This window comes from Periplaneta americana, chromosome 6 (genome assembly GCF_040183065.1).
Source record: "Periplaneta americana isolate PAMFEO1 chromosome 6, P.americana_PAMFEO1_priV1, whole genome shotgun sequence".
Taxonomy (NCBI): Eukaryota; Metazoa; Arthropoda; class Insecta; order Blattodea; family Blattidae; genus Periplaneta; species Periplaneta americana.
In genome coordinates, this window is record NC_091122.1 from 64,801,196 (window position 1) to 64,817,574 (window position 16,379).

At 34.3% G+C, this 16,379-nt stretch overlaps 1 protein-coding gene across 1 annotated transcript in view; it reads left to right on the top strand.

Annotated features, from left to right (window-relative positions):
- The window catches only part of Tnks (tankyrase), a 96,582-nt gene that overhangs the window by 50,092 nt on the left and 30,111 nt on the right, over window positions 1–16,379 (top strand). The window contains exons 11-14 of the mRNA XM_069828229.1: window positions 392–611; window positions 8,464–8,696; window positions 12,129–12,523; window positions 15,324–15,484. Coding sequence (XP_069684330.1) covers window positions 392–611; window positions 8,464–8,696; window positions 12,129–12,523; window positions 15,324–15,484 — 1,009 coding nt within the window. The remainder of the gene's footprint in view (window positions 1–391; window positions 612–8,463; window positions 8,697–12,128; window positions 12,524–15,323; window positions 15,485–16,379) is intronic.

Below are 16,379 nucleotides of genomic sequence, written 5' to 3' on the forward strand. Positions count from 1 at the left end.
ACAAAAGATATGTCTCTGTCCTTACTGGTAGGGTATAGCCCCTTGTCTTGTGTATTTGCTTGTATTATTGTGAATATGTAGTTTCTTTGTTTCATGTTGATCACATGACCAATGTGTCCCCTGCTGGATGTGAAAGTCTAATGTTGTTTCGTAATCTCAATACTAGATGGAACTGAGTGGCCCAGAGGGCCTAAGTGCTTTATATGGATATTACTTTCTGTAAATAAGAATAGTGTTTTATTAATACTCTGTACCAAATTCATGAAATAGAAATTGACAAAAGAAGTGAAGCACATTGAGATATTTCTTTAGAAATTTTTGTATGTGAACGAGTGTTGTGAATTTTTTTCTCTGTAATATTTGTTCTCAACACCTGATTGTGATATAATAGCATGGAGCAGACTCCAGTAAGAAGAACCGTGATGGCGCAACTCCTCTAGATCTGGTACGGGATGGAGATCAGGATGTAGCTGACTTACTTCGTGGTAATGCAGCTTTGTTGGATGCTGCTAAGAAAGGAAATCTTGCACGTGTTCAACGGCTTGTTACATCAGAGAACATAAACTGTCGTGATGCTCAAGGGCGCAACTCCACTCCTCTGCACTTAGCAGGTTTGTTTTTCCTTTTGCATATTGAAATTAATTATGATTTGAAGATTCGATACTGGGGCCAGAAGTGGAGGACTACATGGCTATGTTTTGTTTTTCTTTTAAATTATGGTTTATTTAACGACGCTCGCAACTGCAAAGGTCATATCAGCGTCACCTGTGTGCCAGAATTTTGTTCCGCACGAGTTCTTTTACATGCTAGGCTGGGATCGAATTCGCAACCTCGAGCATAGAAGACCAGCGCTATACCAACTATGCTACCGTGGGCAACACTATGTTTTGTTTCTATAATATAATGATGCAAGTATGAAATGTTCTTCTGGACATTTAGATGAATATAACATTTTAGACTCGGTAACGAGAAAGCAGATATGTTAGCAAAGAAAGGAACTTATATCAACTTAAAAACAAGTTTCAAGTTCCCATATGAATCAATAAAGCGAGTCATAAAAAGAATAAGTTACAGCGAACAGGCAAAACATCAAAATTCAAAATGGAAAGAATCATTCAAAGATCCGAAACTAATTCCTGATCTACCTCGAAAATCTGCCGTGGCCATGTTTAGATTGATTACTGGTCATGATTGCCTCAGTAAACACCTCCATCGTATTGGAGTATTGAATTCACCTAAATGCTTACTGTGCACCAGAGAAGAGGACATGGAGATGGAGCACCTGGCTAATTGTGAAACTCTTAGGACATTTGTGGACCTTCCATCAAAATATTGGGAAGCAAGAAGGATGATGACTTCATTGTTAAATCCAGAGCATTAGATACACACACACACACATTTTAGACTCGAACTCCAAATAAGAGAAACTGCATACTGTATGTCTTGTACAGATAAATACAGTTTATTAAATAATATTGTCCTTGGTAGTCTAATGATTACTGTTCTTGCTTCTGAACCTCCACTATTGAAGTCATGGACAATCATTTGTCGAACAGCTAGAGACTCAATTCAGATTCTAGAAAGTCAAAGTGGACTTTATATTTAGATAAAAACAATGTTTAGAGCAGTAAAAATAATGATAATAATAATAATGTAATAAGTGGTCATAAACCGAGTGAGGTGGCTTAGACAGTAATGTTTGACATTCGGGAGATCCTGGGTTCAAACACCCTGGCCTTCCAATCTGACTTGGGTTTTTCATTGTTTCTCTCAGTCACAAAGGTAAATGCTGGATTGGAAATTTACGTGCCATGATTCATTACCGTCTTAATCACCAATATCATGAACATTAAAACACAATCTGAAATCAGTTACATGAACACAAGCCAACTATAACATACGACATTGGAAACAAACTCAACAATAGTCGACAGTCTACTGATGTACACAAAGATTCTTGATCGTGATTATAGTGTAGATCAATTTTCACATAGACTATAAAATGATTTACAACTTTGGCTAGACTATAAAGTGATTTACAATTTTGGAACTTATTCCTAAAGGAGACGTAAGAGTGCAGTGATAATCATATCGAATGGCAATTCGTAGTATAATTTATAGGTGGTTGCAGTTAACTTTATCTCAAAATTTTGCATTCTGAAAATGGCCTTTGAACAATGCAACACAGACAGAAATAAATAAATAACGAAATAAGAAGAAGGGGGTTTCTTTTTACATTGAAATTATGAATAAAATATAATTATATACAGGATCAATTGTTATTAAAGTCATATAGACAATTAAAATACCAAATAAAACTGTATGTACTATATATTAAACACCTTCCTTAAAATCACTTGCATATAATTTTAAAATTCTCATTAACGCTATTATTACATAGAAGTACAATTCACTAAACCTCTGTTTATATTTTTGTTATATATTTCAAACAATACAATGCAGCATAAAACAAAGTAATTAGAAAATATGAACTCAATCGTCTGTCACACTTCAGTTTCAGATTCAGATCCATATTCTCCATCAGAAATGTTTTTTTATCCAATGCCACCAGGTTGTCTTTTCGACATTTCTGGTCTTCTCTCCTGGCCGTGGCTTAGTTGTAACCCACTCCTGAGGTTGGGGCGCCTGGAAGGCGGAGTTACATTACCCCGATGATGTGATAGGATGATTATGATATTGTGGTGCCAGGAGAGGTCTTAAATCTAAACTTAACCTAAATTCCAGACCATGGACGAACACAGGAATAATCCCCCTTTAAGGAAAAATTCCTGTGCTCTAACCGGGAATCGAACTATAGCCAGAAGCTCTGACCACTAGACCATGAGGCTGGTTCCATCAGAAATGTATGTTTGTATGTATTTAATGCTCAGTCAGATTGATTCAACATAGTACAAAGACTCCATAGAAGATTTAAAATTTACAAGTTTTTTTCAAACATTTAAATGTTCCCAATTCATAATAGAATTTTCCTCATTACAAGCGACGCACTGAGGTGATGGTAAATATTCCATCAGGCAGTCGTGTCCTGTGGCAATCCTTATGGTGGCTACAGTCTCTTTACGGGGATAATCAGGAAGTATCTCTGACTTGTCAACAAGACCAGCCCATTTCTTGCCATCACTCTTTATTTGAAGATCTGAGAGAAACTCATTCCTAAATGAGCGGTTAACTAATCGTTTCAAGTTGTGATACGAAATTTGGGAGGTCGTCCATAACAATATTTCAGTCCTCTCTTTTGCTAGGGAGTCCTTGATCTCATTCTCTGAAATACCAATTCCCTCTATCAGAAATGTTACATGTAAAAAAAAAAAAAAATTTTTTTTTTTAGTAATATGAGATAGAGAATTTAAAAGTGTTAGGAACAAAATCTTTACATTTGGTAATGATTGTTCGTATGTTAAGGGATTATACAGGGTGATTCACGAGGAAAGGTAAAAACTTTGGGATGTGAATTCTGAAGTCATTCTGAGTCAAAAAGTTCATATGAATATGAGTCCATTTTCGAACAGTTACGAGATATGGCTCTTTGATTTCACAAAAACTTCTGAGATTTCACTGTACTAACTCGCATTTAGAGACAGATAACGGACAAATTTAAAGTTTATATTCACGCATGCATACATACCTAATATTGTAGAAGTCGGGGTCGATGTTTTCGCACATTTTCAAAGGTACCTCCTTCTGCTCCAATGCACTGTTGCGCTCGGGCGAGAATCACGCTCATCGCTCAGGAGAGTTGTACGTGGCTGTCTTTATGCCGCATCCAAAATATGGTCGATTAGCACCTCTCTCGTTCCCCGTTCCTTTGCTATACCAAGTCTTTCATCCAACCCCATAGACAGTAAGTACTCTTCGATATGGTATTCTTCTGTTCAGAAAGCGTCGTTCATATTCAGCGACGGCACCCAAGGAACTTCCATCGCACAAACCATAAACATACACAATATCGGCATATTCTGTAATCGAAAATTTATAAGGCATCTTGAAAAACACAACTTAACACTTCGATAACTGTACCTTTATAACTATTGTTCAGTAGGTACCTGACTGAACTGCTGTGAATTGATAAGTGATAGTGTAGGCTATTTGTGTTATCTGCGGGTTCTTTGTCATTACTAGACATCGGATTTTTAGGCACTAAAAATTGCAGTTTTAGGCACCTAAAATAAGCTCAAAATTTGTAAAATTAGGCTCTATTTTAATGAAAATAGGCATTTTAGGCACATCGAGGTATCATACTTATTTCTTTCACTGAAATTTTTAGTTATACACTAAAATACGCACAAAAAATTATGTTTAAACATTAAAAAAGAATACTATATTATATTTATAAACAGAGCTGCACAAATTTAATATATTGAAACTAATGAAATAATGATTATTGATATCAAGATTACTCATTTTAAGTTATTGAAATTCAGTTCCATGCTCAGACTTTATTATAATTATCTGCACAGTACACCACCAGAATTTTTTCTAAATTCTCCACAGTTAACTTTTGTCTTTTGTCACTGAGAATCATTTTGAAAGCAGAAAAACTTCTTTCAACCGAAACTGATGTGAGAGGCGCAAATTTTAAATTAGGTACAATAGAAATATCAATACTTACTGGAACATTTACACTTTCCCCCGATATCACTCTTGATACTTTTTCCAACAATGAAAATCCTACATTCTTATTTAATACGTTGTCCCACTTATTTTTAACTTTTTTCCCAGTTTCGCCCAAAGCAGAATGTATGTTCACTTGAGCTTCCTTTACTATTGCTATTTGGCTACAAAGAAATTGTTTTTCACGTTCTAATTGTTCAATGCTTGCAAGTATGAAAGAAAAGTTTGATGTTATGTAGGCAATATCGTTTTTCACTCGTGAGTCATTCAGACAATCTTTCACTGCTTTCACACACGCTGCACTATCAGTTTCAGGTAATTTATCAATAACTGTGACCACTTCTTTAAAATACTTAGAATAATACACCACTGACTGAATCCAGGTTCCCCATCGTGTAACAACCGGCTGAGGTGGGAGTGGGATATCTGGAAAGTTCTCTCTGAATATTGAAATCCTGGATGGGGCTTTACAAAAACATTTTTTTTGTGTTAGAAATAAACGAATTGACAAGAGGAAATTCATTCCGGATTGTTTCAGAAACCCTGTGAAGGCCATGTGCTAGACAGGTTACATGCGTGAGGTTAGGATAAAATGTTTTAAGAAATGGAGCTGCAGCAACCATGTATGAGGCAGCATCAGTACAGAACAACAGAACTTTAGAATCGTCTATATTACCTGAGTATGAAGACTGTAGGCCTTTATTTACAAAATAAGCAATGGCTTGGCTATTCACTTTCGAAAGTTCCTTAACACATACGAGGTGTGGAATCGAAGGTCCATCAGGACTAAGTTTTCCTACTACTATATTTGCTATATACCTATTCATAGGATCTGAGGTTTCATCCACAGAGACCCATAAGTAAGAATCACCTATATCCTCCCGAATGGAAGCTAAAGTTTCATTGTATATTCTGTCTAAGTAATTTTTTCTTAGGGTCGACTCAGATGGGATATTTTGTTTGCAGTATTTTTGTAAAAACTGTCTTAAAACCGGATTTTCAATTGCATTCCAGGGAATGTTAGCAGCAACAATTGCTCTGGTTAAATCAGCATAGAAATTGCTGCTGAGATTGGATGAAGTAGGCTGTGTTAGTAAAGTTTGTTGCAGTTGATTTTTCTGCTGAGCTTTAGCCTTATGAGCCGCTCCTTGCACATGCTGCTTTAGGTGGCACTTCTTTTCTTGCGAAATCTAAAAATGTAAAGTAAACTGAATTAAAATAAAATCGTAATTGTTGTATTGCCGTATTTCTATCACAAAGTTAGTGGGTTCGAACAATCAAAATTTTAATGACCTGCAAATACTTTAACTATCGGAATTTAAAAGGTTAAAGTGTAGTGGTCTTAAAAAGAATTATACCTCAGGATAGCTCAGTCAATGTATAAATATTATAGGCCTACTCATTAAAATTAATAGAATTTATATATTTCAACTATTGTTACATACCTGTTTGCTACAAATCTTGCAGAATATTATTTTTCCATCATAAATGAATTCTGAATATTCTGTTAGCCATTGCCGGATCAATGTAGATTTTGCACTTATATTTTTCGGCATTATCGCGTTAAACTTCACAGGAAAACGTCCTACCGCTCAAAACTTCTCAACACAAATAAGGTGAGGGAAAGAGCAACTGTTAACGAGCATTCAAATGAACCGTTGTTATTGAGATTCAATTGGACAAAAATACAAAGTTCCACTTATTGTTGCATTTCCTGGTAGTGTTAACACTAGGAGGGCCATTCTTTTAAATATTTTGTAACGGTTTACCCTACTAATTCGCAGTTTTACGACATTTCATAAATATTTCAAAAACACTCTTTGTCCAAAAATTGTGATTTTATGACACTTTGAAGGGCAGTACAGCTAATCGGTTTCAGACCGAAAACAGTCATTTTTATAGTATAGTATATCTCTGAATCGGTAGCAGCACATGTTGTGATTGTTGCCTGCTTCAAAACTAAGGTTGGTTCTTTGTCGGCATTTATGCCTCCAAACATGTTAAATTCGGTGAAATCTATTGCGAGTGTCATGAGATTCAAAACATTTTGTTTCCTTTATCAATGGTTTCATGGCCGGTGTGAAGCAAACTTTCCACTTTTTAAATGCCTTAAATTTCGCAGTGAATGCATGTATAAATTATAAAAAGTAAGAGTAAAATGCGAAACTTTACAGTGAGTTAGGCATTTTTAGGCGAATATTAACAAATTAGGCTCTAATAATCGTTTTAGGGCATTTTAGGGCACTATAAAACTCTTTGAATACCTTTCAACTTCCATGAAACACAAATATTAATAATTATTTTTACTTTTCTCCTAAAGAAACAAAATAGGCATTTGCCCTAGAATCCGATGTCTGGTCATTACATCAGACAATGGCAGGTGATTGGACGTTTGTAATGCCCCATGACCCGGTTTCTTTCTCTTATCTACATCGCTCACAATGCAGATTCCAATGTTCATTGCGGTTGGTGACCTTGTCTCAAGTTCTCAAGTCAGCAGCGTATGGTAACGTGTGACTCACATTGGGGTGAGATATTTTACCAAAAAAAATGCATCTAGCTCCGCCATCATTCGAAAACGGACCTATGTTCATATGAACTTTTTCACTCAAAATGGCCTAAGATATCATATCCTAAATGTTTTACCTTTCCTCGTGAATTACCCTGTATATTAATAAAAATTCTCATTAGCCTAGGTGGCACAGTCGGTAGAGTGTTGGCCTTCTGTGCCTGAGGTTGCTGGTTTGATTGCGGCCCAGGTCGATGGCATTTAAGTGTGTGTAAATGCTACAGGCTCATGTCAATACATTTACTGGCATGTAAAAGAACTCCTACTGGGCAAAATTCCGGCATACCGGTGACGCTGATATAACTTCGACAGTTGTGAGCGTCGTTAAATTAAACATTATTATTATTATTATTATTATTATTATTATTATTATTATTATTAATAAAATTCATAATTTTGTGATGTTTTAATATTGTAATACTAATATAAACAAAGGCATTACATATTATTTTTAAATTCTCACTAATGTTGTTGTTGCATAGAAATGCAATCCACTAAGAATGGCGTCATCTTGCACTTCACTGCAACAACTATGTTGCGCATACAAAGATTTAAAGATGTCTCCTGCTATCAAGAGAGAAGATGGAAACCTAATACTTGATACTTCGGGACATAATATCAGTAATAGAGGCTTGCAATACTATTTAAGATCAACTATCTTAAGTAATTGATTAATTGAGCCTAAATGTCATACAAGTGCAGCTCTTAAACATGGTGCTAGTTTCGGCCCTAGACTTTATAATAAAATTACAAACCATTTTCCAAATTTGAAATATTTTAAAATTAAAGCTTTTAAAAAAGAAATTTGTAAAATTATCATGATATATAATATTAACAAATTTATTTTTTTATTTTTTATTTCTGTCGACTATATTCATGTTTTTATTGAATATCACTGGCTTCTGTCGGATTGTCAATTTATATTAAATGTGTATTTTTCTCTCTTTTTCTCTTTCTTCTTTATTCTTGGTCTTGTGTTGTATTTATTGGTTTGAATTAAGTTACTTACTGTATTTAGTAAACTGTCCTTGTAAATGTTATGTTATATTATTGACTAAGATCACACCGTACACGAGCCTGGCTCTTACGGTAGTGGCTAGAAACATTTTTGTTTTATAAATTTAATTTGTACTCACTAGCTAGCTAGTTAAAAATTAATAAAGAAAATAAATAAGAGTGTTAATTGGTTAACACTCTTATTGTACCTGCTCCTCAGTTGTCTCTGAAATCTTTTTCATGCTTTTTTTTTTCTTCTGTTTCAGCTGGTTATAACAACCTCGAAGTCGCGGAATTTCTTCTGGATCATGGAGCAGATGTGAATGCCCAAGATAAAGGTGGTTTGATACCTCTCCACAATGCTTCCTCGTATGGCCATCTGGATATAGCTGCATTGCTAATCAAATTCAACACAGTTGTGAATGCTACTGACAAATGGGGTTTCACACCTCTCCATGAAGCTGCACAAAAAGGACGAACACAGTTATGTGCATTACTGGTGGGTTCTATCTAAAAATGATTTAATTTCTTTGCCTCGGATGAATCAGGCAAAAATTTATAGTTGTCATATTTAAGATGAGCTGGAAGACATGGTAGAATGAAAACCATTTGTGCTTTGTTTTATAATGGTAATTCTAGTTTAATTGAAAGATTATGTCATGAATTACTAATTTGTTAACTATTAGAGTGGAATGCAGCCAGGAAGGCGGTTTCGAACTTTCGACAGCGTAGAGAGAGACAGAACTATGAGATGCAGAGATGCTAAATAATAATAAACACAGAATTAAGATAAGCTTTTTATACTGTTTTAAACAGTGCCATGAAATAGTCCTTTTTAAAAAGTTGTTGTCGTTAACTAATGCTGAGTTCTTGGCAATAAAGCCATTAACTCGCTTGCTCTCCAATTGAGGACCATTTTTGCAAAACTTGCTAACTGCAAAATTTGCAGAATTGGAGATTTTGGTGGATTCGTTAATATAAAGCAGGCCTCTACACGATGTTAAAAACATCTTAGTGAAATTGAATTATTTCTCTTCATTGTAGTGTGTCAAAGAGTGATGGTTGTACCTATAACCTACTTGTCTCCATTCAGTTTTTTGTCTCTCCTGTAAAATTTAGTTTTTTCATTTAGCAAGTTTTCAAAAACGGTCCTCAATTACTTTATTTACACCAATGAGCATACACATGCTATAGGATTTGTCAATATAAAATTATTACATTGTCGCACACAATGGTTTTAGAGGAAAGAGCTGGACATGTGATTCTGATCTATTTCTTTCTGAAGACTGCACAATGGACAAAGTGGTGAAGAAAAAAATTTCAATTTTGTTCATTCAAGTATTTTGACAAACAGTCATGTTCTGTGAGTAATCGAAAATATGCAACTGTACTTTTCCTTGGATACTAAGGAATTATTTTTTATACATTGGGACTCTCCCATCTTTTATTATTTCAAATTTCGTGAAAATGGTATACTTGATATTTTGAGTTGATTAATCATTTAACTGTTGAAATTGATAAAGCTGACATGTTTTCTTTTTTTAATATAAAACATGTTTTGTACATAGGGTTGTCAGATGGGTATTGTAAAAATTGGCGAAATTCCCGGTTTTTTTAAAGAAAAATTCGGGCAACCGACATTTTAAACATTTTAAATATATTGCACTGTTTATTAAACTAAGATTATTCATGAAATTAATGTCCTACTAACTGAAAAATAAATAATAAATTTTACGAAACTTAATGGTGTAGTTTCATAAAAAAGACTATTTTCAAATTTACCTCAGTTTGATTACTTATATTTCACTGAAGATCTAGAATCTGTTAACAGCGAGAAATAATTTTTTATAACATTATAGAAAAGATGTAAATGTTATGTTTAAAACTTGTTTGAATCAACGGATATTGTTTTATAAACACTTTTGAACCTTTTTGTTTTAAACATGCCAACCCTGCCATTTGGTATCTAAAACTGGAAACAATGTGAGAATTCATCTAGAACAGAATGAAAAATGGTTTATAGAACAGCTCCTAACTGATGGCACTCGCTTATGTGAAACAAGTAAGCCAACAGAAAGGAATGGTTAGGGGTAGAAGTAGTTCTCTTTTCCTAGCAGAAGACCATCAGAAGAAAGTGTGCTGAGGGAGTTTTGTGAAGTTATGACAGAAAAAATAGTTCCCTAAACCTGATATATAATGTCAAATAATAAGATTTATTTTGTTCCATGCTTGTAGCATTAATGAAATGAAATAAATAATAAAAGAAAAAACTAATAATTACAAAAGCTAACTGGCTAATATATTAGGGTTGAGTAGTAACAGCTCGAGAGGCAACTTCACAGTACAACAACAAACTTCATACTAACCCATACACCCCCAGTCTACCCCAAAAAGTAGAATCATTTCTAAGGTAAACGAAAATAGATTTTTGAGTGGATGCCACCATTTCAGAGCTGTCTTATACAATCCTAGAATGATCAGTCACAGGTAGTGATGAAAAATTTCTGGTAAATTTTAATCAATAAATTTTACCCTAATTGAGCTAATTCTTTTTTAGTGTATTGATTTTGATAATTTAATAATTTATTGTAGTAATTTATATTGTGAGTGTATTTCACATTATTTTATAAATACAGTGAAACCTGTTCAAATCAGGACCTGAATAATCCAGAATCCTGTCTATTTCGTAACAATTTATTGGTCCTGGCGAAATTTGTATGTATTATGTGTAATTTTTCCCGAATAAAGCAGAAACTGTCCAATGCAGAAACAGAAACTGTCTGCTACTGTTCAAAACAGAAACAATATTTTGTACACTATATTTTGTAACTCTATTTTGAAACAGCGTGTAATTTCAAGGAATATACGAAACATGTAGGTCACTAAGATAAAAACAAGTTTTCTTTGCAAAATTCTAGAGGGTACGAGGGTGTGTTGGCCTGTCGGTCATAAATTTTATTACCCTGTTGACTAGGCTGACGAGTCCCTTCAAAGATTTTCAATGCTTCACACCCGTATACTGTCGTAGCTAAACAGAGCACAAGTGTAGTGATTTCCAGGTAGAAAAAAAAAGTTGCATAAAATGTGGCATTAACATTAAGTAATGAAGTAAAAGTTATCGAGATAAAGGAAAATTATAAACAAAGTCTATGTGGAATAATATAGAAGTACACTTGTGGAAAACTCAGGTGCGACACTTTAAAAAATAAAGATCATAATGAGTTAGTGGCGTGCGGCCAATATTGGTGACACAAAAGGAACCAGAAAGCAACTTTTATGTGAAAATAAATGAACTGTTGTGGGAGTGGGTTCTTCATGACCTTTCAAGGAACAAGCCAATTTCTGGATCTTTTCTGCAACGCAAGCTATTGAACTGAGAAAGAAATGAAATAAACCAGAATTCAAGGCTTCTAATAGATGGCTCCTAGTCCAATTAATTAATAATGTGCAGTGTTATGCAGTACAGTATTAGAGTATAGTGTTAGATATTAAATAGAATGAGATTAGTAAACTTTAGTAATGTTTAATGACTATTGAGTGAGTTATGATAATATTTATACAGAAAATGAGATTTTAATCAAGATGATTCACCAACGTAAATGAGCAACAGACAACAGAAAGCTGATTTAATGTGATGAGTGTTAAATGGAATATTTTGTACTTCTTGCAGTTTGCGGCATGCCATTTTGTTTTTCATGTATATGAATGACAAAATATTCCATTTTAATGTCACACCTGAATAATACGGAAACCTGTCCACAACGGAAAAAAAATTAGGACCATGTCACTTCCGTCTTGAACAGGTTTCACTGTATTTGCTGAAAAAAAAAAAAATTGGGATATTTCTTTCTTAGCAACTCTCGTACATAATTTTTATATGTGATATATGTTGTTGGTGCAAGTCTTAATGTAGGTTTGATTTCGTTTTCAGCTGGCTCATGGTGCAGATCCTTTTTTGAAAAACCAGGAAGGTCAGTCTCCATTAGATTTAGCATCTGCAGAAGATGTACGTTGTCTGCTGCAAGATGCAATGGCTTCCCAGCAGAATGTCCCCACTGCACCAGCATCTGCTCCACCATCGAGACCTCCATCCATTGCTGTAGCTTCTCCAACCCCCTCTTTGGCCGCAGCATTGTCTCCGCCTGTAGCAACTGAAACTGTAATAATGCCCTCTGGAGCATCGATGACTCTGTGCATTCCAGTTTCTCGTGCTTGTCTTTCACCCATGCCAGCTGCAGAAGGATGCTGTGCTGCAGAACCTGTCAAGCCTGAAGGAGGAGTTCAGGACATGGGCAATGTAGCTACTGTTGCAGGGTTCTTAGCCAGGTAAGATTATGCAGATAATATATGAAATTAGGGTAACACTAAACCAGTTGATAGAAGTAAAGAAACACATCAATGAATTATTTGTTATTGTTATTATACACAAAAATGAACATGGCAGATATTTTTGAAAAATAAATTAAAAATAAGTTACTACAACAAAGTATTTAATAAACATTAAAAAGAATTACGAAAAGAATATCTGGATAAATTTACACAAATGCAGTAAAGATGTTAAAAATCAGTAGGAAAATAAATTGTTCCAAATCAAAGGAGTAGTAATATTATTCTGACTATACTGAGGATCACATAAGAGTAATTCTTAAAAGACTAATTTGGCTGCCAACTAATACTAGGTATCACCAAAAGAAGATCCAATAATAATAATATAGTATAACAATAACGATGTCTTGCTTATTTAGCACATCTCATTTTTATGTTGGAGATGTGTTTTCTAAATGGTTCAATAATTTGTGAAAGAGTATATTTTTCTTCTGGACCTCTCGCACATTATGTTAGTAGTTAGTAGATTAGTGTATGATTCTAATATTAAAATGTATTTTGTCTGACAACATGAAATTCATTGCTTTTATTAAACAATTTACAATTCACGAGACCTAACCTAAAAATGTATCTTGTTTGATCACGTGAAATGATTAGTATGAATTCCGAAAACGAATGCCTCTTTGAAATGTATGCTTTAGAATATTTACTCTATTATTGTAATAAAAGTTTAAACACGAAAGAAATTGATTAAAATGTGAAATGGTATTTCTATCGATTACTCAAGAGCATGTATCACACAAAATAAGGTTATATTTATTTACATTTAGCCTACCTGACTCTAATCTTGAAATTGTAACCACAACACAAAGCAACACATACAATAACTATTATGTATTAATATTAATACTGATATTAATTAATTATTAGTATGTTCAAATTTCACTAGCTTCCAGTAATGAGCTCAGAAATCTAGAATAATTTGAATTTTCAGAATTTAAACTACAGACAACTTGTGTCACTGCTGCCAACATAACAGTTATAAAATCACTACCAGTTGTAGTATTTCTGAGTACCGAAATTCGAAACGAAGTTGGCAAAAGAAAATTCAACCTGCAAACTATAAAATGACCACAATCCGCTAGCTTATGTAGTAATGGGGGAAAATGCTTAAGTTTCACCCTTAGGGTATTAAGCTAAGCTGACCCGGACTATAGAAGGAGGACATTTGTTAGAGCAGGGTTGTTTTACATGTTATGTATACTTGCTTTCTCTTACTCACACTAAAGACATCATCATCCTAGCTTATAGATGTATTCACCTTCAAAATTTCTACTAGATCGGTTTGTCATTCACCCATATGAAACCAGTTGTGTGACCAGTTTACTGACAGGTGTTGCTCAGGACACCGTAGGACACAGGAGGAAGGTCTATGCTACACCCATGATGAGATGAGATGATGATGGAGATTTGTCTTCTTGTTTATATATACAGTAAAATCTCTCGTATCCGGCACCGAAATAACTGGCAATACCAAAACAACGGCACTTTTGGCTAGGCCAAAAAAAAATAGTAATTCTTGCAAAAGGAAAGAGTTGGACGAAGATGTGAATGGTTTTCATGAATCGCACATGCTGCATATTGTGTTTACTCTTTACATTGTTCATGCATGAAACATAGACAAAAAAACCTTTATGTCCCTGGAGTTTTTCGGGTAGCATCAATAAGCTGTCACTTGGATCTTGCAAACAATGTGCAGAGACGATATTTTTAAATTTACCACTTGAACTTGCCTATTTCGAAGGGGTGTTTGATGCGTCTAAATAGGAAAGTGATAAATTCTCTGTTCCTAAAGTGTGCAAAAATTTCATTCGAGTGATAGATAGTATTATGGCTATTACCGCTAAACACTGCTGTTGCACAGTGGATTCTGCAAAACTCAAGCAAAATGTTTTTACACTCAAATCATCGAGCACTACTTCATCATCTTCATAGTTGCGACATTGACTACACTCCTCTTCATGTCACATGACCGCCATTTAAAATTGTCGTAAAGTTACGAAAACTTTTAGTATTTTTTACTCTATTATGTATTACTGTATTACAATATTATGAACTGATGAATGTACATTACTATATTCAGTACTAAAAATAAACACTGTATGTATTTCAAAATTTTATTTTAAATATCTATATGACAACTACTAAATTTCAATGTAGAAAAAAATGTTCGTGCACTACAGTGTGTCTTTACATAACCTATAAATGTATTTTTCAATTATCTGGCACTGGCTTTATCCCACAGTTGCTGGAAATGAGAAATTCTACTGTACTATCTATCACTCGAATTAAACTTTTACGCACTGTAGGAACAGAGAATTTCACACTTTCCTATTTGGACTCGTCCAACACCGCTTTGAAACGGGTCAGTTCAAGTGATAAATTTAAAGATATTGCCTCTGTTCATTGTTTCCAATGCCCAAGTGACAGCTTACCGATGCTACCCAATCTATTCCAGGGACATAACAGGGTTTTCTGTCTATGATTTCATTCATGAACAATGTGCGGCATAATTGATCCACAAAAACCACTCACATCTTCGACTGAATCTTCCATTTCGCATGAACGACCTAAAAGTGCCATTGTTTTGGTATTGCCAGTTATATGGATGCTGGATACGAGGGATTTTACTGTAATGAGTAGTGTTTATAAGCAAGTTATATTTAAATTTGTTTTGTTGAGATTTTATGGTTCTGGTATACTTTTGTCTTGCACTAAAATGCTGCCTTCTATGTTCCAGTCTTGGATTAGATCATCTGTTAGAATTATTTGAACGTGAGCAGATTACCCTGGATATTCTCGCAGAGATGGGTCATGAAGATTTGAAACAAGTAGGCGTTAGTGCGTATGGTTACCGACATAAGCTCATCAAAGGCATTGACAAACTCTGCTCCAGTGCAGGTCAGTATAGAACTTTTTACTCTGGATGAATAATTTGAAATAATTTTCATGCATCAGGGAACTTTGCTTAAACATCATTAATGGCTATAACTCTCGATACATCAGTATAACCAGTAGGTTGTAGATGGTAGATAGTATAATCCAAGTCTTATCACAAATTTTTAGTGATACTGCAGTTGCGCTCAAACCTCCTGACATTTTGCGAGCGCCAGTAATGTGAGAGCGCGACGTTGTCACAACTATACTCTCCGTCTCTATCTCTCAGCATCAATAGTTTTAAAACTGTGGAGCACAATCCTTTACCTGAGATTGGTTTGATAGGGAAATGCAGAAGGCTTAATAATAATAATAATAATAATAACAATAACAATATCATCAGATTCCATGAATGAAATTAAAAGTAAAAAAATATAGAAAAATTAGTTGAGTCATAAATAATCATACTCACTGAGTTTATATCAGTTTTTGTAATAGTTCTACTTTTATTAGTGCTAATAAAGTTGTCAAATAATACAAAAGCACAGTGTGATAAAATATATTGAATGATAGGCTTAATTTGAAGTAGTAATATTCTATACAAATAAATTGACATGGCCAAAATAGCATTATGTCCATGCTGTCAAAGCATATTCTTGCAAAAATAGCGGATATCATATGCCTGGACATTTCATATAATTATAACACCTTTATAAAATACTGTTTGTTGCGCTCAAGTCCTGCATAATACGCTATTTTTGTGGAATATTTTCGATGTAATTTTCAGCAATATACTGTAACAGCAATGAAACATTTTGGCCATTGACTGAAAGTGTTTGCTATTCACTTTGTTGCCCTTTAGAGTGTATTGAAGTGTCTATGAGTGTGATTACAATGAGTGTTAAACGAAAAGCACTTT